The sequence below is a fragment of the Schistocerca gregaria genome, chromosome 1 (genome assembly GCF_023897955.1).
Source record: "Schistocerca gregaria isolate iqSchGreg1 chromosome 1, iqSchGreg1.2, whole genome shotgun sequence".
Taxonomy (NCBI): Eukaryota; Metazoa; Arthropoda; class Insecta; order Orthoptera; family Acrididae; genus Schistocerca; species Schistocerca gregaria.
Genome location: NC_064920.1, coordinates 553,601,249 through 553,626,497, shown reverse-complemented (window position 1 = coordinate 553,626,497; position 25,249 = coordinate 553,601,249). Strand labels below are relative to the sequence as shown.

The following is a 25,249-nucleotide window of genomic DNA, read 5'->3' as shown; positions in this document are numbered from 1 at the left end:
ATACTGAGTGCAGTATTTATGCAGAGACGAAAGGAAGACAATAGGAAGACAAAGCTAGTATCAAATCAGTCAAAGGACTGACGACTTAAAAAAAAAAGGATATCACAGGAACGCATTTATCGTCCATGCCTTTTTTTCCATTTTGTTTCAAGGCGTTTGTTTTGCTTCAAGTCATTTCAAGTTGCTGATTTTCTTCAAGGAAACCAGTGTAGTACTAGAGCGATAGAAGATAGGAAAGCAACAAATTGCACTGTTTTAGAGACGTAAGCTCTAAATTAGTTACACGTGATATTACAAATCCTCAGAAATAGTATCAAATCTGTAGACAATGGATAAATTCTCTGTCACTATTGTCAAAATCTTTTGTGTATGAATAATGTAAAGAGTTGTAAACCAGATAACGTCGTACGAATGTACGAGTAAAGAGTGTTCCTATGGTTGACAGGTCACATATAAGGTCTCGTAATAAATTATATATAACGATTAATCAGTTCGTTGTACAACAGACGCAGTATCAGGCAAATTGCGCTTCATATCTGAAACGACACTGTGTGGAAGATAGCAGTCAATTGGGTGCAGAGGTCGCCCGTCATCAGATATAAAAGGCTTTGTGGACTCCGGTTTGTTGGTCACCGATAATTTCTGTGCGGTAAGTTATTCAGTACATCCTCATGCACGTCCTGGTCTAGTTTACATTCATTATCATAGTCAATTACATTCGCTCGTAGTCTCGTAAACACTAATTCTAGCCCAACTGTGAAAATATATTAATCGACTGTGACCGAACTTGAGGCTTTGGTAAAATCATAATTATAAACATAAATATCGTAGGACCGTTTGAAAATATTAAAAAATGATTAAACAATTTCGAATGTATTGTCTCTTGAGAAATCTGTAGGCAAGCTCTTTGTTTAATCTGTCTTTGACTGGTACACATTATCTCTTTAGCGACATGGTGTAATGCTCCTGTGACAGTTTTCAGTAGAAGAAGCTAATAAGCAAGTTCTTAATGTTTGATCATTATGATGAATATAAATTCCCTCTAATGTCTCCAGTAGACGGCTTGGCTGCAGTAAACAGGTGTCTTCCCACTATAAGATATTACAGACAAGTCTCAAAGGCTATAGTTATCAGGAAACTATCCCCCTCTTGTCTTTCTGGACATAGCCTGATAAATTATCTCGTGGCTATGAAAACGCCTTCAAATAGTATGTAGAGCTTCTAGCGAAATACACACCATAATTTCTCAGTGTCAACTGTAAATTAGGAACACCGAAGAACGATTCTGATATTGTAATTTTTATAATATATGTTACGCTAATCCGGAAACACGGCTATCAGAATTATCATGGATTTTCACGTGCCACCTCATTCAAAATTGAAGAGAATGTGCCTAATTTATTGGAGTATATATTTGCACCGAGGAATCTTGCGAAATTGTTTGAAGCCAAGCACAATATACTTCTAAAAAACCGTTGTTTCCGTTTCTTACTGAACACTGTGTTCGTCTGCTAAACGTTTACCTATCATATTGACAATGAGATTAGGTTCTTAATTGTCATTTGAGTTCACCACACAGTAAGACGTCAGGTTTCCTGATTATGTTTCCGCGTCATGTATTTGACGTTCCTAGACAACTGTTGAGACGAAGCGCGAATCTTTTTATGAATAAATTATTTTGGGATTACCAAGCATTTTAATGACAAGCTAGTTAAACATCTGCATTATTTTAATTTATGTCGAAATTTTTTAGTTGCGTATTAAGTAATATTTCACAGTTTTTCTGTATGTGCTACTTTCTAAACGCTGAGCACCTTAACACTCTGCCCCCGGCTCTGGGGAAATTATTCTACGTCTTTTCATTCCCCTCTCAGTTAACATAAGTAGTTTAGCTATTTGCTTTTCTGAAAGGACAGTTTTTTTCAGCTCTGAAGGTCCACCTTGTAGCTTATTGTAACTGAACAAGAATTTAATGTATGAAACGAACTTTTTGAGTGTGTTTACTATTTTTGGGTTATGTAATACGATTTTCTTTCAAACTGTTAGTTAATACTTTCAGACCCGAATTTTTATGGTTCAAATGGTTCAAATGGCTCTGAGCACTATGGGACTCAACTGCTGTGGTCATTAGTCTCCTAGAACTTAGAACTACTTAAACCTAACTAACCTAAGGACATCACACACATCCATGCCCGAGGCAGGATTCGAACCTGCGACCGTAGCCGTCGCACGGTTCCGGACTGCGCGCCTAGAACCTCGAGACCACCGCGGCCGGCGAATTTTTATGGAGGAATAAAAATTTTTCTTTATGTGGTAAGGCTCTTAGGTGATTTTTTAAACGATTTTAAATGCAAGATTTATACAGAAATATCTATCTGTTTTCGAAATATACTTTGTACACTTGGCTTCATTTTCTGGACTAAAATAGCTAATTGTGAAATATTCCCTATTGTAATAAACAAAATGATCATCCAATAATTACCATGTAAATTAACAATAACACTATTTAGTAATACGGTGGAATACAGTCAGCCAACCACAACCGTATATCCTGGTGGTCATGGGCTATTGCTCACTGTTACAATGACTTTCTGATATTTTCAGAGTCATGCCAAACAGCTGGCAGCACCTGCACATGGTAAAAAGGTTGGACATTCACAAATGTGCACCTCAGGTTCCCACTGGGGAAAGATACGCTGATGAGCCAAAACATTATGACCGTTGTCCACTGCCCACAGTTACATTGGATGCCACCTGGTAGCGCTGCAGGCAAGTGACGCGGTAACAAAAGTGTGTAAGCTGAGCGGAGCAGACACGGATGGGGGATCACCCTACCGAAGATATGGGTTGCAAGTGGGGAAATTCGTTGAGCTAAGCGATTTTCACATCGGGCTTATTATTATTATGCTGAGCCTGTGAATGAGTATTTCGAAAACGGCGAAGCTGGTAGAATGTTCACGTGCTACTATCGTGAGTATCTACAGAAAGCACTAGGTGCTAAATGGTTGGACGTCCACGATCATTCTCAGAACGTAGGCTTCGGAGACTTGTCCGATCTGCTGAGTAGGATAGATTGTGATCTGCGGCATCTGTGCCTCTTGTGCACACTCAAGTGTTTCGGTTCACACCGTTCATCGTACATTCTTGAACATGGAGCTCCTCAGCCGATCACACCTATGTGTTCACATTGAGACTCAACATCGATAGTTACGATTTCAGTGAGCACGGGACCGTTGGGATTCGACAATCGATCAATGTGTCGCCTCTTCGTGTGAATCAAATTTTTGCTACTCGTCATCGAGACGAACGGCCGGCTGCTGTGGCCGAGCGGTTCTAGGCGCTACAGTTTGGAACCGCGCGACCGCTACGGACGCAGCTTCTAATCATGCGATGGACATGGATGTGTGTGATGTCCTTAGGTTAGCTAGGTTTAAGGAGTTCTAAGTTCTAGGGGACTGATGAACTCAGCAGTCCCATAGTGCTCAGAGCCATTTGAATCATTTGAACGAGACGAACGGCGGCTCGAAATGTGCAGCGCGGCACGGACGTAGGCTGGCGAATACGGTATTATGTTATGGGAATATTCTCCTGCGCTTGCGTGGGCCTGTGGTAACTGACAGCTGCGGTCACGCTTGATTCTTCCACGAAGGCTGGCTGGTTTGGCGGAGGAGACCAGACAGCGAGGTCATCGGTCTCATCGGATTAGGGGAGGACGGGGAAGGAAGTCGGCCGTGTCCTTTGAAAGGAACCTTCCCGGCATTTGCCTGGAGCGATTTCGGGAAATCACGGAAAACTTAAATCAGGATGGCCGGATGCGGGATTGAACCATCGTCCTCCCGAATGCGAGTCCAGTGTGCTAACCACTGCGCCACCTCGCTCGGTCTTCCCCGAAGATGATGTCATCTTTCAGCAGTATAATTGTCCGTGTCTCAGAGTCAGCACCGTGCTACAGTGGTTTCAGGAGCATTATAGTGAACTCACGTTGATGTCTCGACCACTAAATTCGTCTGATGCAAATCCTATGGAACTCATCTGGATCGCTATTGGGAGCTATCACCGCGTACGTAAATCAGTGTCCCGTTATTTACGCGAATTACATGACCTTTGCGTGGACATCTAATGTCACATACCTCCAAAACCTACCAGAAAACTGTGGCATGCCTGACATACAGAATCGGTTGTGTATTTCGTTTCAGAGACAGACAAACAAGATAAACTGCTGATCATAATTTTTTGGCTCATCAGTGTATTTCTGTTGCAGCTGACACAGCGAAAGTTAACGAACATAGCTGTAGCCAATGGATCTTAAAATGTTAAGAAAGTTTGCAAAAAAATACAAATATGTGAAATTGAAAGTTACCTCTGTAACCGGGAGATCGTGGTGATCGACGTCAACAAGGAGGATCTGGGACCAATTTCTAAGGTTATAACAGAGATGGATAGTATTCATTTACCCTCAAAACAAAGGACCTACTTGCAGGAAATGTAGAGTCTCTGACTTCGTAAGGCTATATTAACTACCAGCCAGCCGTTGTACTGCCTATATACATCTGCGGTAGCATTATCTAATCTAGCAGACAATCAGTGGTCGGTGTTCAGACCAAGATCCTCTATAGCAGTTACACAAAAGATTTTCTTGTATGAACATTTGGTGGGACAATGTAAGGCGAGTGTTACTTTACTGTGAATGATTGGAAACTGCTCTTTTTTCATCTATTTCACTGGACAAATGAAACAAATTCCAGTTATCATTGTAGCCTTAACCATTACTAAAACGACCACCAGTTACAGAAACTAATGTGGCACAGTATGCTTTTCGTGACAGACGAGTCAAATAAATGCAATTCATATCCTATCCACTACAGCACGAGTCAGTCTCCACCTTTGTATTTTCTCCTCCCCCCCCCCCCCCAACCCGAGCCCGAAAAATCACTATCCCTCCCCCCCCCCCTCTCCAAAATCTTCCTATGCCCTTCTCTGTATTTGTTATTTCTTCTTCCCCTCATCCATATTGATATTTTTCCTTGAATGATTAGTTAGATTATGCTATTGTCCAGCATTCATATCAGATTAGTAGACTGCTGACACTTACTGTAAGAGGAGTTAAGTATTATTATAGAAAGATAATGTTTCTGCAGCTATGGCAGACGTAACTGGTGTGGGTGAATTAATCCCACACACTATTAATAGTGAGTATTCTTTAAGGGTGGAGCAGGAGTGGCACCACAGAATATTTATTTTAATTTCGACTGTCCTGAATACAGGATTGATGCCTTATAAAATATAAACGTTTGAATTGCACAGAGCGAAATATAGTGACATGCGATAGAAAAATGCTGTGCAAAGAGGTGTGGCACTGCACTTCGGCACACTTAAGACCGAATAACATGTCTTCCATTTACTCGAACATATGTTTTACATATCAAACTCCTCAGAAAGATGTGCGCTACAAAATGGACGTATTTTGAAAAATGGATTTAAAAAAAATTTGACGTCATATCTCAAACGTTTGAGAGGAGAGGGGCACCACTATCAAGTTTTTGTCCCATTTCGTAAATATCGTAGATCCGGGGCTGTTTGGGAGTAGGACTTTGCTACTAATCGTGAGACATTGTGTGGATGTTGATGGTATTAAATTTTTTGACAGGAGAGACGGCAGCCATGTTAGGGTACCTGAAAACTACGCTGGTGGTGGCAGCTCTGCTGTTGGCGAGCGCCACGGCTGACACGCCTGCCAACTGTCTATACAGCGACGTGCAGGGCAGCTGGACGTTCCACGAAGGCGAAAGAAACCTCGACAACAGCGCCACTTGCGACTCGTTCGGTAAGTAAATTATTCAGACAGACACTCCTGGTTTACACGTAAATTAATGTCAGCAGCTTGGTGTCAGCTATAGTTCCTAAATTTCAAGGAAAACTTTGTTTTCTAGTAGACCACTTTACACAGTAACGAGTAACACGTTTGTCACAATATCAAGGAGAACCAAAAATGTAAGTGCAGAAACAAATAGATCTGTTTTACAGAGGATCACAAAATTTCAGAAATTTGACAGTTTCTATATTCATTTCTGAAAAATATGTAATTTATGGACGATAGTTAAAGTCTTCTGTGTAATCACTACGGTCTCCTTTTCAAAAAGATATTTACTGTTGCTATGTACAACCGCACTGTTCGAATAAACTGTAAGAAACTCGCATTTACAGCAGTTGTCGAAAGACTTGCTTGTTTCTATGCGCGTACAGTCTACATCTACATCTACATCCATAACACGCAAGCCACCTGACGGTGTGTGGCGGTGGGTACCCTTAGTACCTCTATCGGTTCTCCCTTCTATTCCAGTCTCGTATTGTACGTGGAAGGAAGGACTGTCGGTATGCTTCTGTGTGGGCTCTAATCTCTCTTATTTTATCCTCATGGTCTCTTCGCGAGATATACGTAGGAGGGAGCAATATACTGCTTGACTCTTCGGTGAAGGTATGTTCTCGAAACATCAACAAAAGCCCGTTCCGAGCTACTGAGCGTCTCTCCTGCAGAGTCTTCCACTGGAGTTTATCTATCATCTCCGTAACGCTTTCGCGATTACTAAATGATCCTGTAACGAAGCGCGCTGCTCTCCGTTGGATCTCTTCTATCTCTTCTATCAACCCTATCTGGTGCGGATCCCACACTGCTGAGCAGTATTCAAGCAGTGGGCGAACAAGCGTACTGTAACCGACTTCCTTTCTTGTCGGATTGCATTTCCTTAGGATTCTTCCAATGAATCTCAGTCTGGCATTTGCTTTACCGACGATCAACTTTATATGATCATTCCATTTTAAATCACTCCTGATGCGTACTCCCAGATAATTTATGGAATTAACTGCTTCCAGTTGCTGACCTGCTATTTTGTAGCTAAATGATAAGGGACCTATGTTTCTATGTATTCGCATCACATTACGCTTGTCTACATTGAGATTCAATTGCCATTCCGTGCACAATGCGTCAATTCGCTGCAGATCCTCCTGAATTTCAGTACAATTTTCCATTGTTGCAACCTCTCGATACACCACAGCATCATCTGCAAAAAGCCTCAGTGAACTTCCGATGTCATCCACCAGGTCATTTATGTATATTGTGAATAGCAACGGTCCTATGATACTCCCCTGCGGCACACCTGAAATCACTCTTACTTCGGAAGACTTCTCTCCATTGAGAATGACATGGTGCGTTGTGTTATCTAGGAACTCCTCAATCCAATCACACAGTTGATCTGATAGTCCGTATGCTCTTACTTTGTTCATTAAACGACTGTGGGGAACTGTGTCAAACGCCTTGCGGAAGTCAAGAAACACGGCATCTACCTGTGAACCCGTGTCTAAGGCCCTCTGAGTCTCGTGGACGAATAGCGCGAGCTGGGTTTCACACGACCGTCTTTTTCGAAACCCATGCTGATTCCTACAGAGTAGATTTCTAGTCTCCAGAAAAGACATTATACTCGAACATAATACGTGTTCCAAAATTCTACAACTGATCGACGTTAGAGATATAGGTCTATAGTTCTGCACATCTGTTCGACGTCCCTTCTTGAAAATGGGGATGACCTGTGCCCTTTTCCAATTCTTTGGAACGCTTCGCTCTTCTAGAGACCTACGGTACACCGCTGCAAGAAGGGGGGCAAGTTCCTTCGCGTACTCTGTGTAAAATCGAACTGGTATCCCATCAGGACCAGCGGCCTTTCCTCTTTTCAGCGATTTTAATTGTTTCTCTATCCGTCTGTCGTCTATTTCGATATCTACCATTTTGTCAACTGTGCGACAATCTCGAGAAGGAACTACAGTGCAGTCTTCCTCTGTGAAACAGCTTTGGAAGAAGACACTTAGTATTTCGGCCTTTAGTCTGTCATCCTGTGTTTCAGTACCATTTTGGTCACAGAGTGTCTGGGCATTTTGTTTTGATCCGCTTACCGCTTTGACATAAGACTAAAATTTCTTAGAATTTTCTGCCAAGTCAGTGCATAGAACTTTACTTTCGAATTCATTGAAAGCCTGTCGAATAGCCCTCCTCACACTACATTTCGCTTCGCGTAATTTTTGTTTGTCTGCAAGGCTTTGGCTGTGTTTATGTTTGCTGTGAAGTTCCCTTTGCTTCCGCAGCAGTTTTCTAACTCTGTTGTTGTACCACGGTGGCTCTTTTCTATCTCTTACGATCTTGCTTGGCACATACTCATCTAACGCATATTGTACGATGGTTTTGAACTTTGTCCACTGATCCTCAACACTATCTGTACTTGAGACAAAACTTTTGTGTTGAGCCGTCAGGTACTCTGTAATCTGCTTTTTGTCACTTTTGCTAAACAGAAAAATCTTCCTACCTTTTTTAATATTTCTATTTACGGCTGAAATCAGCGATGCAGTGACCGCTTTATGATCGCTGATTCCCTGTTCTGCATTAACTGTTTCAAATAGTTCGGGTCTGTTTGTCACCAGAAGGTCTAATATGTTATCGCCACGAGTCGGTTCTCTGTTTAACTGCTCAAGGTAGTTTTCAGATAAAGCACTTAAAAAATTTCACTGGGTTCTTTGTCCCTGCCACCCGTTATGAACGTTTGAGTCTCCCAGTCTATATCCGGCAAATTAAAATCTCCACCCAGAACTATAACATGGTGGGGAAATCTACTCGAAATATTTTCCAAATTATTCTTCAGGTGCTCAGCCACAACAGCTGCTGACCCCGGGGACCTATAGAGACATCCAATTACCATGTCTGAGCCTGCTTTAACCGTGACCTTCACCCAACTCATTTCACATTTCTGATCTCTGTCAATTTCCTTCGATACTATTGCAGTTCTTATCGCTATAAACACGCCTCCCCCTTCACTGTCCAGCCTGTCTCTGCGGTATACATTCCAATCTCAGTTTAGGATTTCATTACTGTTTACGTCTTGTTTCAGCCAACTTTCTGTCCCTAGTACTATATGGGCGTTGTGACCGTTTATTAATGAGAGCAGTTCTGGGACCTTTGTATAGACGCTCCTGCAGTTTACTATTAGCACATTAATATTGTTATTCCCTGTTGCATTTTGCCTACTCCTACCTTGCCGCGTCTCAGGAGGCGTCTTGTCGGGCCTAGGGAGGGAATTCTCTAACCTAAAAAAAACCCATGTGCACTCCACACGTACTCCGCTACCCTCGTAGCCGCTTCCGGCCTGTAGTGCACGCCTGACCTATTCAGGGGGACCCTACATTTCTCTACCCGATGGCGGAGGTCGAGTCACTGTGAAGACATACGCCATATACTAAGGAGACCATAACGCAAATGGATGATATATCTCACCAAAAAATTAGTACATGGAAGTTATCGACATCGCTGATAATGGCTGTCAAGTCTGCTTTTAAGAAAAATTTAGTGAGACTAAGGAAAACATGAGAAGTATTCCATTTTCCAAAAATTCTGTTTATAATATGCCCATCTCTGATCAAAAGTAGAAAAATATTGCGACGTAAAGTAACTAAAATTGAACTGCCTATTACATAAAGCTTAAAAACAGAATTATTTTTAATAAAAATGTAGCAAGATATGTTTTCGCTCCCTGCTGTTTATTTGAGTGATCGCTATCAGTCATCGATTTAAATGAATAACAGCGGAATTACTGTAAAAGTGGTATTTCCTTTTGGAGCATGCGTGTCTAAGGTCGAGCCTCGTTGTAACCAAATCATCAACTTCTTCCACCTCTCAAGATTTCGAGACCCAAGGAGGAGAACTAGGCACCAGGAACTGAAAGGATGGTAATTACTTGTAGTGGCTCAAGTTCTGGTGCGCTTGGGGCACTGAATCTGAAGTTAACGTAAAGAACACATGGAATCTGACACATTTGCATCGGAAAGCAGGTCACAAGCTCACCCGAGTCTGAAGGTTACTCGTCACGTAAAAGACCAGTTGCCCTATATCTCATAATCTTCAGCCTGAAAGTCCTTAACTTTATTGCTGAATAGCATAAACTACTTTATAGTCACAGAATCGTTTCAAGAAATACATCACGAGTACCTTAGCAACACCTCAAAATCTGTTCATGTGTGCATTGTTTGGTTAAGAGCAAGGAATGGAACCGTTTGAAAATCAATTTTATTACCATCAAGCCTCGCTAAATAGCTATGAGACTTCGTCAGTTTTGAATAAATACTAATTTTCAAGGAACCATGTTGGCCTATAACTAGAATAAATTTTGATGGGCAGACCATTAGCTCATGAAACACATCTCAGGAAACTAAATATTATATGCTACCTTACGCCTTTCACAAATTTCAACATCATTTGGAATATTACACGAAGAAAATGTTGATTTTCAGCATTAAGGAACAAATATTAATGTATTCAAATCTTTCTGGGAGTACTGTTGCGTCATCTCCTTCTGGATATCTATTAATGGATACTGGCGAGCACACGATGCATCTTTATTCTATGAATTGTAATTTGTAGCATCTGATCTGCAGTTGGTAGTCGTATACACTGCTTCATGTTAGCTAATCAATATATTGTTCTTCGTCATTTTCTTCTTTTGCTCTCGATCTTCCCTTCTATGATCAATAGTAGAAGTAGGCCTATACATTTGGAGTTTTGTAGCTAGGTCCTAAATATACAGATTTTCTTCTTTTAAAGTTATTAACTTTTTTCGCTCGTCGCAGTGCCTCGGTGCCAGTTGTTCTAGCTGTCTGTGGTATTTTAAACATTCTGCGGTATATCTACATTTCAAAGGCTTCGATGTTCTTTCATATTGGCATGTTTAGTGTCCATCCTTTAGACCCGTGTAGACGTAAAGGCCAGATGTAGCATTTACAATCAGAACTCTACAGTGTAAGCCTAAATTTGTACTTGTATGATATTTTTTTGAATTTGATGAAAGTATTACGGACGTTCTCTATGCTCGTTTTATCTCCATGTCTCATCTCCCGTCTTCACAGAGCCACATTCGAAGGTACTGAAATTCGTCTACTTTTCGTATTACGGAGCTTTTGAAGCGTAGATTTGTTTTAGTAAAGGAGTCGGGATGTCTTGTGACAATCACAAAATGCATCTATTTGGTGTTGATATTCAGGTTTTCAGGCCTATATTATTGTCGTAACTATGTCGACGAGATGTTGACTGTCATCTAAATTATCAGCTTTCAGTACTGTATCATTAGGATAGCAAACGTTGTTGGTGAAAACTGCCTTAACATTTATGCCTTTTTCTATACCACCAAGGACTTCCTGAAATATACTCTCTGATACAAATTGAATAACAGGGGTGACAGTACGCATCTTTGTAGGACCTCTCTACAGATGTTAACCAAGTCGGTGACTGTCTGATTCCAATATAAATTCTCCTTACAGTGAAAGTCTTCCCGATCAATATCCATTATTTTGAGAATTTTCATCTTAGAGACTACTTCAAATGCTATAAATATTACAGTAACTAGAAGTTCCGACCTCTTGCGGCGGCCTTCCTCAACGCATGGACTCCCAAAACGTCGGTTATTTTAGTCGGCTATGACACGGCAGCGCATCCGGAAAGATTTTAATGAGATTTACTGAGACTGAGGTCGGCCGTTGTAACTTGCGTACTTGCGCGTGTGTTGCTGTGGTTTCGGAGAGCTGTTTTATTTGTGCTTTTCTCTTCCTTCATGGCGTGAAGAACCTGTGCAGACTGTGACAGTGGAGCTGTCGTACCCTAATGTGGCCACGGACCAGTACGGCAACGTGGGCACCTGGACGTTGATATACAACCAGGGCTTTGAAGTGACCGTCAACGGCAGGAGCTACTTCGCATTCTCCTACTACATATCGGTAAGCGTGGCTTGCGTTCACCCGTTTACCTGATGGAGGTGGCTACAGCGGCGACGGCGAACACTGACTGGTGCTTTTGACGTCTCTAGGACAACGGCACCGTGACCAGCATTTGCGACCGCACGTTCAACGGCTGGTCGCATGACGTCACGCTGAGACACTGGTCCTGCTACTACGGCGTCAAGAACACGCCGGTGGCCAGAAAGGTCCACGAGGATCCTTTCACCGCAAAGAAGCAGCTGGTGAGTGGGTACATGCGGACTTCTTAGCTTTATAGCGTACAGCCAACTTCCACCATTTGTATGTGCAAGATAGAGCTAAGTTTCAACGTAACTTTTTCTCGCGTTACTGGATTCAGCCGCAGGCTCACGCTAAAACAATTTCAAGTTTACGATTGAAAAAAATATACTAATTGCGACTGTTCTACCCTTATTTAACTAATTCTTTTACGAAGTGAGTTTCAGATTGTTAAGTCATCAATAATAATTGCTGTCATGGATTATAGAAGCTTTGTTCTTCAGAGTGTGACTTTCTCACCGCACTGACTTCCACAGGTCTCGCAACCCCAGAGGGTGAAAATGACAGGAGCTTATCTCAGTTTCTACATATCTACATATGTGCTCCGCCAGCCACCAAGCGGTATCTGGCGGAGGGCACAATTCGCGCCAAAGTCATATCCCCCCCCCCCCCCCCCCCCCCATCTCTGTTCACTCGCGGATCGCGCGAGGGAAAAACGACTGTCTGAACGCCTCAGTAAGAGCTCTCTTTTCCCTTATCTTTGAATGGTGATCATTGCGTGATCATTGGTGGTAAAAATATATGCTCTACATCCTTGGCGAAGATCGGATTTCGGAATTTAGTGAGCAGCCCCTTTCGTTTAGCACGTCATCTGTCTATAAGGCTAGGCGCAAATTGAGACGCGTATAGCGTGTGTGGCGCGACGCAACGCAGCGCGTGTTTTTGTAACATCACAGGTTCAAATGGAACCGCGCAAATTGCGACGCGACGCGACTGGGACGCGACACGCGCCTGCGCCAGGTCGCGCGGCGTTGGGGTTGAGGCACAGTTTCTCGCGCCACGCGTCGCGGGTGCCTCGCTAGCACCGTGGGAAATTTTAGGCGGGGAGCGGAAAAGTAGCCCCCGGCCATATGCTCACGGCGGAACGGCGCATATGAGCAGTGGTAGTATTGCCCATACGATAAATTTTGCCTTACTGTGTACTAAATTTTATTGCCTTCGGGCAGTGTTTCGTTTTTAGCCATTTAAACGCTCCAGCTTTCTTCGTAAGTACGTTATACTTTTCTGTTATTTATATCTGTATAGTTTTGTTTTGTTTTTCTTCTGTCAAGAAAAATGGATACTTCAGTAACTGATGAGACATTGGCCGCTGTAATTATTATATGCCTCCTCGATGTTTTCAGATCGCAAGAAGGGACAGAGGGTAGTGAATAAGGAAGCAAGGAATATTATAAAATCATGTGATTAAGAATCAAGGCAGGAAAGTAAAACAAGGTTATCTTCTCGCTGCCTAGTAAGCTACCATATCTGTACGATCTGTTCCAATAATTTAGAAAGGGTAATCTCCACAGGTGTGATCCCTCTGTTCTTCTGGTAAAAAGCGTCCAAGTTCTGAAGTATAGAAGTTTCACTGTGATTGCTATTGATGTAATAATGTAATACGATACACTGTACTACATGCACCTGAACATCATATTTCCACTGCAAGCTACATACAGTCGAAAAGCAGTCACAAATAGCAATGCTTTAATTGGTTCGCCGTGATGAGAAAAATCAATTGCATGGACATTATCAGCATTAATAAACTAATTATACAAAAGGCTACACAAATGAAGGAAATGGTCGGTATTATTACGAAAGTAGGAATATCCTAATAGAGTGTTGTGATTTGATATATTTAATTTGTTGAAATGTGCTGCTGACAAAGGCATATCTACTTTCATGGCAATGTTTTTCGAACTCCAACTCACAAGGCACACACGGCTAGCTTGTGTTTTCCTGTCGCGCATTATCCTTTGCTGCTGACAATACCCTGACCATTGTGTTGTGCGACAGATCAATTGTTTATTTTTCTCAATAACAACTATTTTATTCGCGATCACGCATTGTCAGTTTGGCAAGCCCTATGTGAGTAACCAGTAACTGGCATGTGCCTATCATTCCGCCTGAAGGAACGCTTATTTTAATACTGCTCAGATCAAGAGAAGGAATAAAATCCTTTGGTAAGTTTCCATTCAAGTCGCTCAGTGTTAAAAATACGATGGGTTACGGGGATTCCACTAAAATTCCAACAAGATTGCCAATCTGTTTTTGTGTGAGTTGTTAACCTTTTCTCTTTCGAAGAAGCATCACCATTTATGAGTAAAGGCCACATTTCTCTTGGTGACTGGTTTAATTGTACTTCCTTTGTCACAATGTAATTTGCCAAATCCATCTCACAGCAGCTATTGAGACAGAACTCCTAAACGGAGGGCCTGATTAAACAAGTAATTGGCAATCACAGAGCTCAATAGCTTACGAAAAACTTCATAGTGCCGTTTTTCAGTAACATAAAAGAAGAAATTTCATGTTTATTTTCATACTAGGAAGCTCTTGTTTCGCTAGCTGTCGATAACTCTTAAAAAATTACAGTAACTGGAGTAAAATAAATAAAAAAAGAAGTATAAGTAGTGATATATCGCCATAGATAAGAAAGTTCCGTGTGGTTAATAATTGGCAAAACACTCTCCTCCTTACGTGCTATCATTCGCCAAACTTTCGTTTCGATGTCTCGAGCGGTTTAGGAGATAAGTGAGATGTTGCGAGTATTTCATTCTCGCGGGCGTGAGGTCGGAAGAGAGCGCGCTACGTGGGATCCATTTTCTCGAAATCGGAGGCAGATAGAGATCTCCTCCCAAGTCAAAACAAAAACTCAGTATGTTAGCTAAATTTCATTGGCAGCAACATATGGTGTAATACGCACCAAACACAAAGTCATAGCGACCCCTAATTTTCGTTGCAAACTTTTTGAGTTTTGCGTAGTGCCTTACTAAAATGTCTACATCACAATAAGAATGGTAATTACCGAGGTGATGGGCACGAAGCTGACATATAACGCTACAAGTAAGGCAAAAATCATATATTTTCAGAGAATAGTTTCTGTAAAATCGTTTGAGAAAGATAAGAGGTTGCGCGCGCTTCGGTTCAGTCAGCGAAGAGCGTTGTCAGTCGGCGCGTGCGAAGTACGGTGTACCCGTCGCAATATGCGCTGGGCCCGCGCGACTCGTGCGGCACGTGCGTGTCGCGCTGTAGTGTCGTGGCACGTCACACGTGCTATACGCGTCCCAATTTGCGCCTAGCCTAAGTGTGTCCCACTTCAAACTTTCTATGGGATTTGTAACGCTCTCGCGGTGGCTAAATGTACCAGTCACGAGTCTTGCCGCTCTTCTTTGGACCTCCTCAATCTCTTGAATCAGACCCAACTGGTAAGGGTCCCATACAGACGAACAATACTCTGAGACTGGACGAACTAATGTGTTGTAAGCTATTTCCGTTGTTAAAGGACTGCATCGCTTCAGGATTCTACCAATAAACCGCAATCTAGAGTTCACCTTGCCCGTTACTTGTGTAATCTGATCATTCCATTTGAGATCATTTCGAATAGTCACAACCAGATACTTGACTGATGTTACCGCTTCCAAAGACTGGGCATTTATTTTGTACTCATACATTAATGGGGATTTTCGCCTTGTTATTCGCAGTAGGTTACACTTACTAATATTGAGAGATAACTGCCAGTCATTACACCATCTAATTATTTTCTGCAAATCCTCATTGATTTGTTCACAACTTTCGTGTGATACCACTTTCCTGTAGACTATAGCACCATCGGCAAACAGTCTAATGCCGCTGTCAATACCGTCAACCAGATCGTTTATGTAAATCGTAAAAAGCAGCGGACCTATTTCGCTGCCCTGGGGCACACCTGAAGATACGCTTGTTTCTGTTGAAGTCATCCCATTCAGGGCGACATACTGCTCTCTGTCTATTAGAAAACTTTCTATCCACCCGCATATGTCAACGGATAGACCGTTTGCGAGCGCTGTATATGTTACCCGGCCTCCGGCTTCTTAAATTGATAACACGATCGATTGATTAATTTGGCCGCGTAAGGCAATGTTCTTACTTTTAAAGGATCTATAATTTCCTGGATACTATGAAAGTTGGTTCGATGTAGCAGCTCAGTTTCCCCTTTTTGCTCATGGTATGCTGCGGCCTATGATTTCCAGATTTCTAGATTTCCGAAAAGCATTTAACTCGGTGCTCATAGCAGACTATAAACGAAGATACGAGTGTATGGAATGGGTTCCCAGATATGTGAATGGCTCGAAGACTTCTTAACTAATAGAACCCAATATGTGATCCTCGACGGTGAATGTTCATTTGAAGCAAGGGGGTCGTCAAGATGGTCCCAGGGTAATGTGATAGGACCGCTGTTATTTTCTATACACATAATGATCTGGCGGACAGGATGGGTAGCAATCTGAGATTGTTTTCTGATGACGCTGTGCTGAAAGGAAAGGTGTCGTAGCTGAGTGACTGTAGGAGGATACAACATGACTTAGACAAAATTTATTTTTGGTATGATGAATGACAGCTAGTTCTCAAAGTAAAAAAAATTAAGTTAATGCGAATGACTACCAAAAACAAACTCGTAATGTTCAGATACTGCATTAGCAGTGTCGTGCTTGACAGAGTCAAATCGTTTAAATATCTTGGTGTAATGTTGTAAAGCGATGTGAAATGGAAGGAGCATATAACGACTGTAGTAGGGTAGGAGAATGATCGATTTCGGTTTATTGAGTGAATTTTAGGAAAGTGTGGTTCATCTGTAAAAGAGACCGCGTATAGGGCGCTAGTGCGAGCTGTTATTGAATACTGCTTGAGTGTTTGAGGTCCGTAGTAGGTCGGATTAAAGGGAGACATCGCAGCATTTCAGAGGCGGGCTGCTAGACTTGTTACCGGTAGGTTAGAACGTCTTTCAAGTGTTACGTAGAAGCTTCGGTAGGAAGGCAACGTTCTTATCGTGGAAAACTATTGAGAAAATTTAGAGAACCGGCATTTGAAGGTGACTACCGAACGAATTCCTGAGGGACCAACCTGCTGAGGTCATCAGTGCCTAGTCCGCGGCTCGTGGTCTTGCAGTAGCGTTTTCGCTTCCCGCGCGAAGGGGTCCCGGGTTCGATTCCCGGCGGGGTCAGGGATTTTCTCTGCCTCGAGATGACTGGGTGTTGTGTGTCTTTCATCATCATTCACTCGCAAGTCGCCGTAGTGGCGTTAAAGAACTTGTGGAGCGGCGGCCGAACCGTCCCGCGAGGGGTCTCCCGGCCACCAACGCCATACGCTCATTATTATTATCGGTCCTTAGACTTACACACTACTTAAACTAATTTATGCTAAGGACAACACACACTCCCATGCCCGAGGGAGAACTCGAACCTCCGGCGGGAGGGGCCGCGCAGTCTGTGACATGACGCCTCGAAGCGGGCGGCCACTCCTCACGGCTTAGAATCATTCTGTTGCCTCCAACATACATTTCGCGAAGATAAGATACGAGAAATTACGCCTCATACGGAGCCGCACAGATGGTCGTTTTTCTTTCGCTCGTTTTTGGAACAGGTAAAGAAATTACTAGTAGTGGTACGGGGTACCCTCCGCCACGCACCGTATGGTGGCTTTCGGTGCATGTATGTAGATGTACATGGAGAAGTCTAATAAGAAAGAAACGAGGAGCAGCAAAAATATTGAAATATTCTGAAATAATAATCAAGCAATATGCAGTATTTAGTTGAGAGCAGCCTTCACTGACGTTGCACAATGGTAAACGACACACAGCACGTGTATTGAAATCATAGATAGATACGCATACGTATGATCAAGCCAGAGAGTACTGAACGAAGAGAGTAGGTCAAAGGACAACGGGGGATGTTCAGGTGAATCTTACCACACGGCGGGCACCGTTGGTTTGTGCTCTTAGCGCTAGAAACTTGCGCTCGAACGGGTGACGTATTTGCGCAACGTTGCTGTTCCCTGTTCAAGATGGTGAACAGTTATTCGGCCACTAACTGCAAGGCGGTAAATGACTGTAGCAAGACGCGTCTCGAAGAGAAAACTGAATGGGTAGGACGTGGTGACAACCAGATCGTTTATGGCTTCGCTGTCCCCGCACACTGTAATGTTCTGAACTCGGAAAGTAGAGTTGTTGCCAACCTCGTGGGAGGGTAGGGGGCAACGCCTCCCTGCTGTGACGTAGTGGCTGAACACCTCGTTTTCCCAAGATAGGTTTCCTAGTCTGACTCAGTTCCAGCCATCGGAAAGGTAGTTGTCACTGTGTCTCTACACCTTCATGATAAAATACCCGTTTAAAACTTGAGTACTTTTTAACTGTTGCTACATTTTGAGTAAATTTCAGCTCGTCTCGAAACTATGTCAGCCGAAATCTGTTTCCCGATTTAGGTTCCTCAGTATGTTAAGGGTTATTAACATCCTGTTTCTTTGCTTTCGGAAATTTCGTTTACGGTTTAAGATGCGACTGAATTTTCAAGGACCCGTAAATAAAATTAATAAGGTAATTATCGATGCACTAGTGTGCCCTAAACGAGTTACCTGATTGTTTGCTTGTTAATCCGTAGCTGACTCGTTACTTGTTTGCAGCCTTCTGTGGCCGCCGATACGCGTGTCCTGCCACATGGTGCTCATGGCAAGGTCCGACGTGCTACAAAGGGAAAGGCCATGGCCTGTAGCAAACCACTTGAGGTCTATACCGGGTGTACCGGTATGAAATGAGCGTTGCGATACAAATGTGTCGATAGGGAACATTTGTTGTGAACGAGCATTAATTTTTTTTTGTTTGGTTGGTATGACATCTGTCAAAGATATTTAGTATACATCAAGTCATGGAACAAACAACATCATATGTCTTCATCGTGTTAAGAATGTCGAATTTTGTACCAGAAAGTGATGATTTGGGGAAAGCATTAATTTTTTGTTTTCATTTGTTAAAAAGTGCTGCAGAGACGCATCGAATGCTTGTCGAGGCATATGGTGATCATGCTCTATCAGAAGCAACATGCAAAAGATGGTTTCAACGGTTCAGAAATAATGATTTTGATGTAAGAAATGAAGAACGTGGAAGACCACCAAAAAAGTTCGAAGACGCCGAACTGCAAGTAATAGTGGATGAGGATGATACTCTGAGTCATAAGCAAATGGCAGCAATGCTAAATGTTGCACAACAAACAACTTCTGGCCGTTTGAAAGCTGTGGGAAAGATCCAAAAGTGCGGAAAATGGGTGCCACATGAGTTGAATGATAGACAGGTGGAACACCGAAAAACCATTTGTCAAATTTTGCTTCAAAGACATCAAAGAAAATCAATTTTGCATCGAATTGTTACTGGCGATGAAAAATGGATTTATTTTAAGAATCCTGAACGGGAAAAGTCGTGGGTTAATCAGGGACAACCATCAACATCGACTGCAAAACCAGATCGATTTGGCAAGAAGACAATGCTCTGTGTTTGGTGGGATCAGAAAGGTGTGGTGTATCATGAGCTTCTAAAACCCGGTGAAACTGTGAATACTAATCGCTACAGGCAACAAATGATTAATGTGAACTGTGCATTGATCGAAAAAAGACCAGAATGGGCCAGAAGACATGGCAAAGCAATTTTTTTTACACTACAATGCACCTGCACACAGAACAAAACTGGCTCAGGATACAATCAAAACACTTGGCTGGGAACTGCTACCCCACCCGCCGTATTCACCAGACTTGTCCCCTTCCGACTACCATTTGTTTCCATCAATGGGACACGCATTGGCTGAGAAACACTTCGATTCCTGCGAAGAAGTAAAAAATTGGGTGTCTGATTGGTTTGCTTCAAAAGACGAACATTTCTATTGGAGTGGTGTCCACAAATTGCCAGACAGGTGGTTACAGTGTATAGAAAGCAACGGTCAGTACTTTGACTAAAATGTTTTTACTTTTCAATTCAAAATTAGTGTTTCATTTTCACAAGAAACTCTCATTTCATACCGGTACACCTGGTAAACACTGGACACAGAACCTTCTCCTCACCCTAAATGATCAGATACACATGAGCACATCACCAGTCTTCTCGCGTCAGATACAGCCAAGAACTCACTTCACCTCCTAAGGTTCTCTTTCTTGTAGAGAACAGAGAATTCTGTTACTACTTTTCTTCCACTCAAGTGCGTTAATTGTTTTTTTTTTTGTAGTCGACTTTAAAGCACTTGCGGCTTCATCGTCAGGCGTTGTTGTTGCTTCAGTACCATTCGCAAATAAATTAAAATAGTAATGACAGGTGAGCTGCAGAAAATTGGTAGTAAAATAGCCCTTTTCCCGTAATAAAACGTTTCACACTCGAAGTTTCTAATTATCAATGCTATGGAAGCAACAAGGTCCTGTGATTCATTTATCTTTTTAGATACCAAAACGTGCACTGAAGCACTTCAGTAAATGTTGGTATGAGACGCTTCATATGTTATTGCTGATGATACACTTTAGTGTAATCTGTTACCGGCCTCGGTGACCGAGCGGTTCTAGGCGCTTCAGTCCGGAACCGCGCGACTGCTACAGTCGCAGGTTCGAATCCTGCCTTGGGCATGGATGTGTGTGATGTCCTTAGGTTAGTTAGGTTAGTTTAAGTAGTTCTAAGTTATAGGGGATTGATGACCTCAGATATTAAGTCCCATAGTGCTCAGAGCCATTTTTTTGTAATCTGTATGGTGTTTCTATCGATTTATGAATATTTTGTGGTGATAATACGTGTATATTTGTGATTGTGAAGACTGAGCCGCTAGCGCATGTCCTAATTTCCCTCTTTTCTGTAGTTAACTCTGTGTCCTATACTGGTTGTACCGATGGAGTCGTTGATGGGCCACGTGGTAGGAGGGAACGAGGGGTCTCTAGCGACTAGAACCCCAGTCTCTCTAGGGACAACAGCCGGTTTCTAAGGAGAATTAGGCTGCTTGGAGAGCGACAGTGACCTAGACGCTGACAGTTAGGTGGGCGTTCATGGGCCCCTGTACTGCCTTATTCGGCGCCGTCAGGGTGCTAGTGGTCAACACTACAGCTTGTGGGCAGGCACGGTGCGGTCCCGTATTCTGCTCAGAAACAACAAGTATGATGAACTGTGTTGGACACTCAACCAGTGACGAATAAATTATTTTTATAAATCGGCATCTCTGCTCAAAGAACAGGTTGCTGGAATGTTATCATTTTCCGTCGGTGTCTTACTGGTCAGGAGATGTTCATCTCTGTTTTCTCATGGGAAGCCCGGCGGCTGTTTACTGTTGAAAGATTTTGCTTCCTCCCCTGTGGGGGCGGATGAGCGACATCCAGATGGCATTCCATGTGGAGTGAGAACTTCTCTCTTGCAAGGCGAAATTGTAGCTCACTAGGTGAGGTAAAAAGAAAATCTGTAAATGGTAGATCAGGACACCGTTTTCTAGGTATTTGACATATGGAACAACAGCCCATTAGGTGACATAAAAAGGTCTAAGAAGTGGAAGTTTGGAGCTCAGTTTTCTCAGAATTGTATACGCAGGAAGGTGGTTCATTGGGCAACTTCTAAAACATTTGCTAGGTGGAACCTTAGTCCTCTGATTTAAACAAATAACTCACTGGTCAATATGTAGTGTATCCATCTGATTGGTGGAGTACTTCGTATTATTTTGCACACTTTTTGTGCAGAACAGAGAGGAAGATAGAATTTTATGGATAATCTGGATGGAGACGAGGAAGCGGACGCTGGGGCTTTAGAGAAGTGGAAAAGAGGACATTCTTAGGTCGGAGACACGGCAGAAGCTGGTTTGGCATTTCTGAGGGCCAACCCATAACACATGCATTGACAACTATCGGCTGGTAGCAGGCTCCGCCGTATGCAGGACTTGGCTCCATGACTCATCACCTATGGCCAGATCATCGTGCAGCAGAAGCTACCGTGGAGAAACTGCATTTGGTTCAAATGGCTCTGAGCACTATGGGACTTAACTTCTGAGGTCATCAGTCCCCTAGAACTTAGAACTACTTACACCTAGCTAACCTAAGGATATCACAAACATCCATGCCCGAGGCAGGATTCGAACCTGCGACCTAGCGGTCGTGCGGTTCCAGACTGTAGCGCCTAGAACCGCTCGGCGAAACTACATTTCAAATCATTACAAATATCTGAAAAAGTCATGATATACGAGCTGTGTAGCACCACTCTCTTACAATGTTTTACAAATATTATTTGTATTTAGTGGTAGTAGCAGACGGCGGAAAAAAGTGTTCAATGTAAGCAGTTGATTTCCTCACTTAATTGTGATATGTTTATTGTACAATTATGTGAGCATGTAAGAAAGTTATTACGTCGAATCGCCACAAGAAAGTTCTAGAATAGCATTACGATGATTTAGTTTCACTGTAACACTTCTAAGAACTTATTATCGGTATGGTAAGAAGCACTTGTACTACGATATTTTGTTGCAGATGGAGCAGGAAGTCAGCTTCGTACAGCAGACGCGTCTGGTAAATGAGATAAACAGGGCACAGAAGCTGTGGAAAGCGAAAGTCTACGAGAAATACCTGGGACTGACCAATGAGGAGCTCATTAACATGGCTGGTGGCAAGAGGTGAGTGAATAACAAATTCCGAAAAGCAAACAACAGCAGAGAAAAATCGAAGTATAGGCAAAAGAAATTGTACTTCCTTTTTGTTTACTGTAGAATTCGCGAAGAAATAAAAGGAAATAACGTATGCATCGATGATCACAAGGTACAAAATGAGGAATTCATTAAAATTGTGGTTTAATGACTATGGCCAAAAGGTTTAAAAGACACAGTTTTTGTGTTTCGAATATTGGGTTGCTTGCAGTACTGGCCTGCTAAGAGGGCCTTGCGTATTTTATGGCGGTATTAACGCCGCGCTTCAGGTTTCTACTGCCTAACTAGGCATATTGCTCTTAAACCAGATTCATACTTTCACAGTGTAGATGATTGAAGATCATTTGCTCCGCGTCCTTGTATCACATCACATATTCCTTGTAGTTAGCATGTTTCCAAATTTAGTGAATGAGACAAAGGGGGAATCTTTAAATATATTGCCTGATATATTTCACCCTCAGAAGTTGAAAAACTGTGGCTTCTATCCTGCTGCAGAAATTAAATACTTATAAATAATTTTCATTATAGCTCATTTCGTTTTAATCAGAAAGTTTTAGGTTCAACTGTGTCTGTCATCAAAGCACACAGTAAATTATTAAATATACGTTACTGTACACAGTCATTTGATACAATTTTTGTAAACAGTAGAAATGGCCCAGAAATTCTTTGCTATCAACATGTCGTACTCCCGTTTTCCGGTTTTCGCATCTGTTGGTTCGTTGCTCATCATAGGTCCGGTATTTATGTTGGTTTATGTCCTTAATAATGGTGCAACGTCATCTTAATCTAGAGGAGAGACCGTCTCCTACGCTATCTGTCTGTGAATCGTGTAAATGGTTTCCGTGAAGTATTGAAAACTGGAAGAGTTGTTGGCAGTGTAGAAGCTTTGAAGATATATGAGAGTGACTGTGTAGCTCATCAGGCAAGAACATGACACGTGAAAGTCAGGGACCTGGCTTGGGCGTCCTGTCAAGCACACATCCGTAGTCTGTCAGGACGTTGCTTGTGCGTTATATTAGTAAAGAACGGAAGGAAAAGCGTTTATACATTCTCCAGAACAGTTTCGAGGCATCTTCTAGAGGCCACACCCTGTCTGGTTTGCGCACCAGACCAACGGTCTTCGGTCCGAATGGTCGATTCGATCAACTTTAGTTCATCTCGCTGTCATGCAAGCTATCTCTATGATTACGTTTATTGTTAGGAAGTGTCATATGCCTCTTTTAGGTAACAAAGCATGGAGAATACGAGCAATCATTGCAGAAATCGTTCTCCTCGGTAAGTTTGACAAAAGGTATGTTAATGTTATTTTATCCAAGATAATGATATTTGATCTCTGTAGTTTTAGATTAAATTACTTGAAAAAATACAACAAGAAGTAACTTTTTTAATTTCGTCTAAGACAAGATGTATTTAAGGCTTCCACTCAGCTACAGCTGGTTCAGTGCAGCTGGGTTAGCACAGAACTTTAAATACAGAAGCAGTTTTTTAATCTACATACAGCAAACAAAAACATTCACCCGATTTCACATAATTATATGTTCTGCACGAAAAAAGATACTAACTTGAAGTAAATTTTAACTTTAAGAATGAGACTAAAATATCTTTTATTGTGAAGAGCGCCATCCGTTTACAGAGGGGTATATCGTTTACAGGTATGGACACACTAGTTTTCAGTTCTTTTTGCAGTTACTTTTAGGATAAAAATTTTTCATTTCACTTTCACAAATATTCTATATGCCTACCATCGGACACACAGCGGATATCCAAACGACAGTCAAACACGTTCGATTGTTTTGCGACCGTATCTGGAGTTGCGTTCACTTCCGTCCAACGCGACGTCAAATTTCAAGCAGCTATTGGAAGGGGAGTCTGTCAGAAAACCCCACGCCGTGAGATCAGACGCCCAACTGAATAGCACCGGTTGAAGCGTCTTTTGTGTTGTCGCCATCTCGACTGGGCGCGTTTTGCTTAATAAATAGCGGGAGCAAGAGTGAGGAATAGGGGTTAGACAAAAATACGGAAACACAACGAGAAATGCATTATTAATCGCAAACGTGTGTGATAGCTACGCCTGCAAGTTGCACTGTCCTATCTGACCACGAACGGTGCCTGTGCAATGCCCTCAATACGTTGTAAGTATCCGTCGTTGCCAGAACAATGTTCTCTGTGATTGAGAGTGCACTGTGTTCTGCTAAGTGAATTCGAACGAGGGCAGTTGTTGGCGCTCTTATGGTGGGTGGCTGCTTCCGTAATCAAAGTAGCCAAAGTGTCTGGTGTTTGAGGTAGCGCCTTATCGAAGATTTATACAACATACAGGGAAAACGGAAAACCATCATCCGCTGAGTCACAGCATGGACGAAAGTGTGTGTTGAATGATCGTGATGGACAGTCATTGAAGAGTATTGTGGCGAAAAATAAGGCGATGACAGCTGTAGAAGTCACTGCTTAACTGAATGTCGCACTCATGAACCATGTCAGCACTAAAAGAACAAGAAGGAAGCTGCATAAACAGGGAATTTGAAGGCGAACTGGAATTCCAAAACCATTTATCAGTGATCAAGGACTATGTGACTATTTTAGCTGATGAGATCCATTCCATGGTACGATATTTTTCCCCAGCGGTGATGCCGCGTTTCAAGAAGACAGGCCTCCTCTTCATACAGTTATCATCATACAGGATGAATTTTCGCATCTCCCCTGGCTACAACAGTCACCAGATG

At 42.4% G+C, this 25,249-nt stretch overlaps 1 protein-coding gene across 1 annotated transcript in view; it reads left to right on the top strand.

Moving 5' to 3' along the window:
* Positions 1-560: 560 nt before the first annotated feature.
* The window catches only part of LOC126356183 (dipeptidyl peptidase 1-like), a 50,227-nt gene continuing 25,538 nt past the window's right edge, over positions 561-25,249 (top strand). The window contains exons 1-5 of the mRNA XM_050006965.1: positions 561-649; positions 5,648-5,824; positions 11,651-11,802; positions 11,892-12,044; positions 22,357-22,499. Of these exons, the coding sequence (XP_049862922.1) occupies positions 5,662-5,824; positions 11,651-11,802; positions 11,892-12,044; positions 22,357-22,499 (611 nt within the window). The 5' untranslated portion in view covers positions 561-649; positions 5,648-5,661. The remainder of the gene's footprint in view (positions 650-5,647; positions 5,825-11,650; positions 11,803-11,891; positions 12,045-22,356; positions 22,500-25,249) is intronic.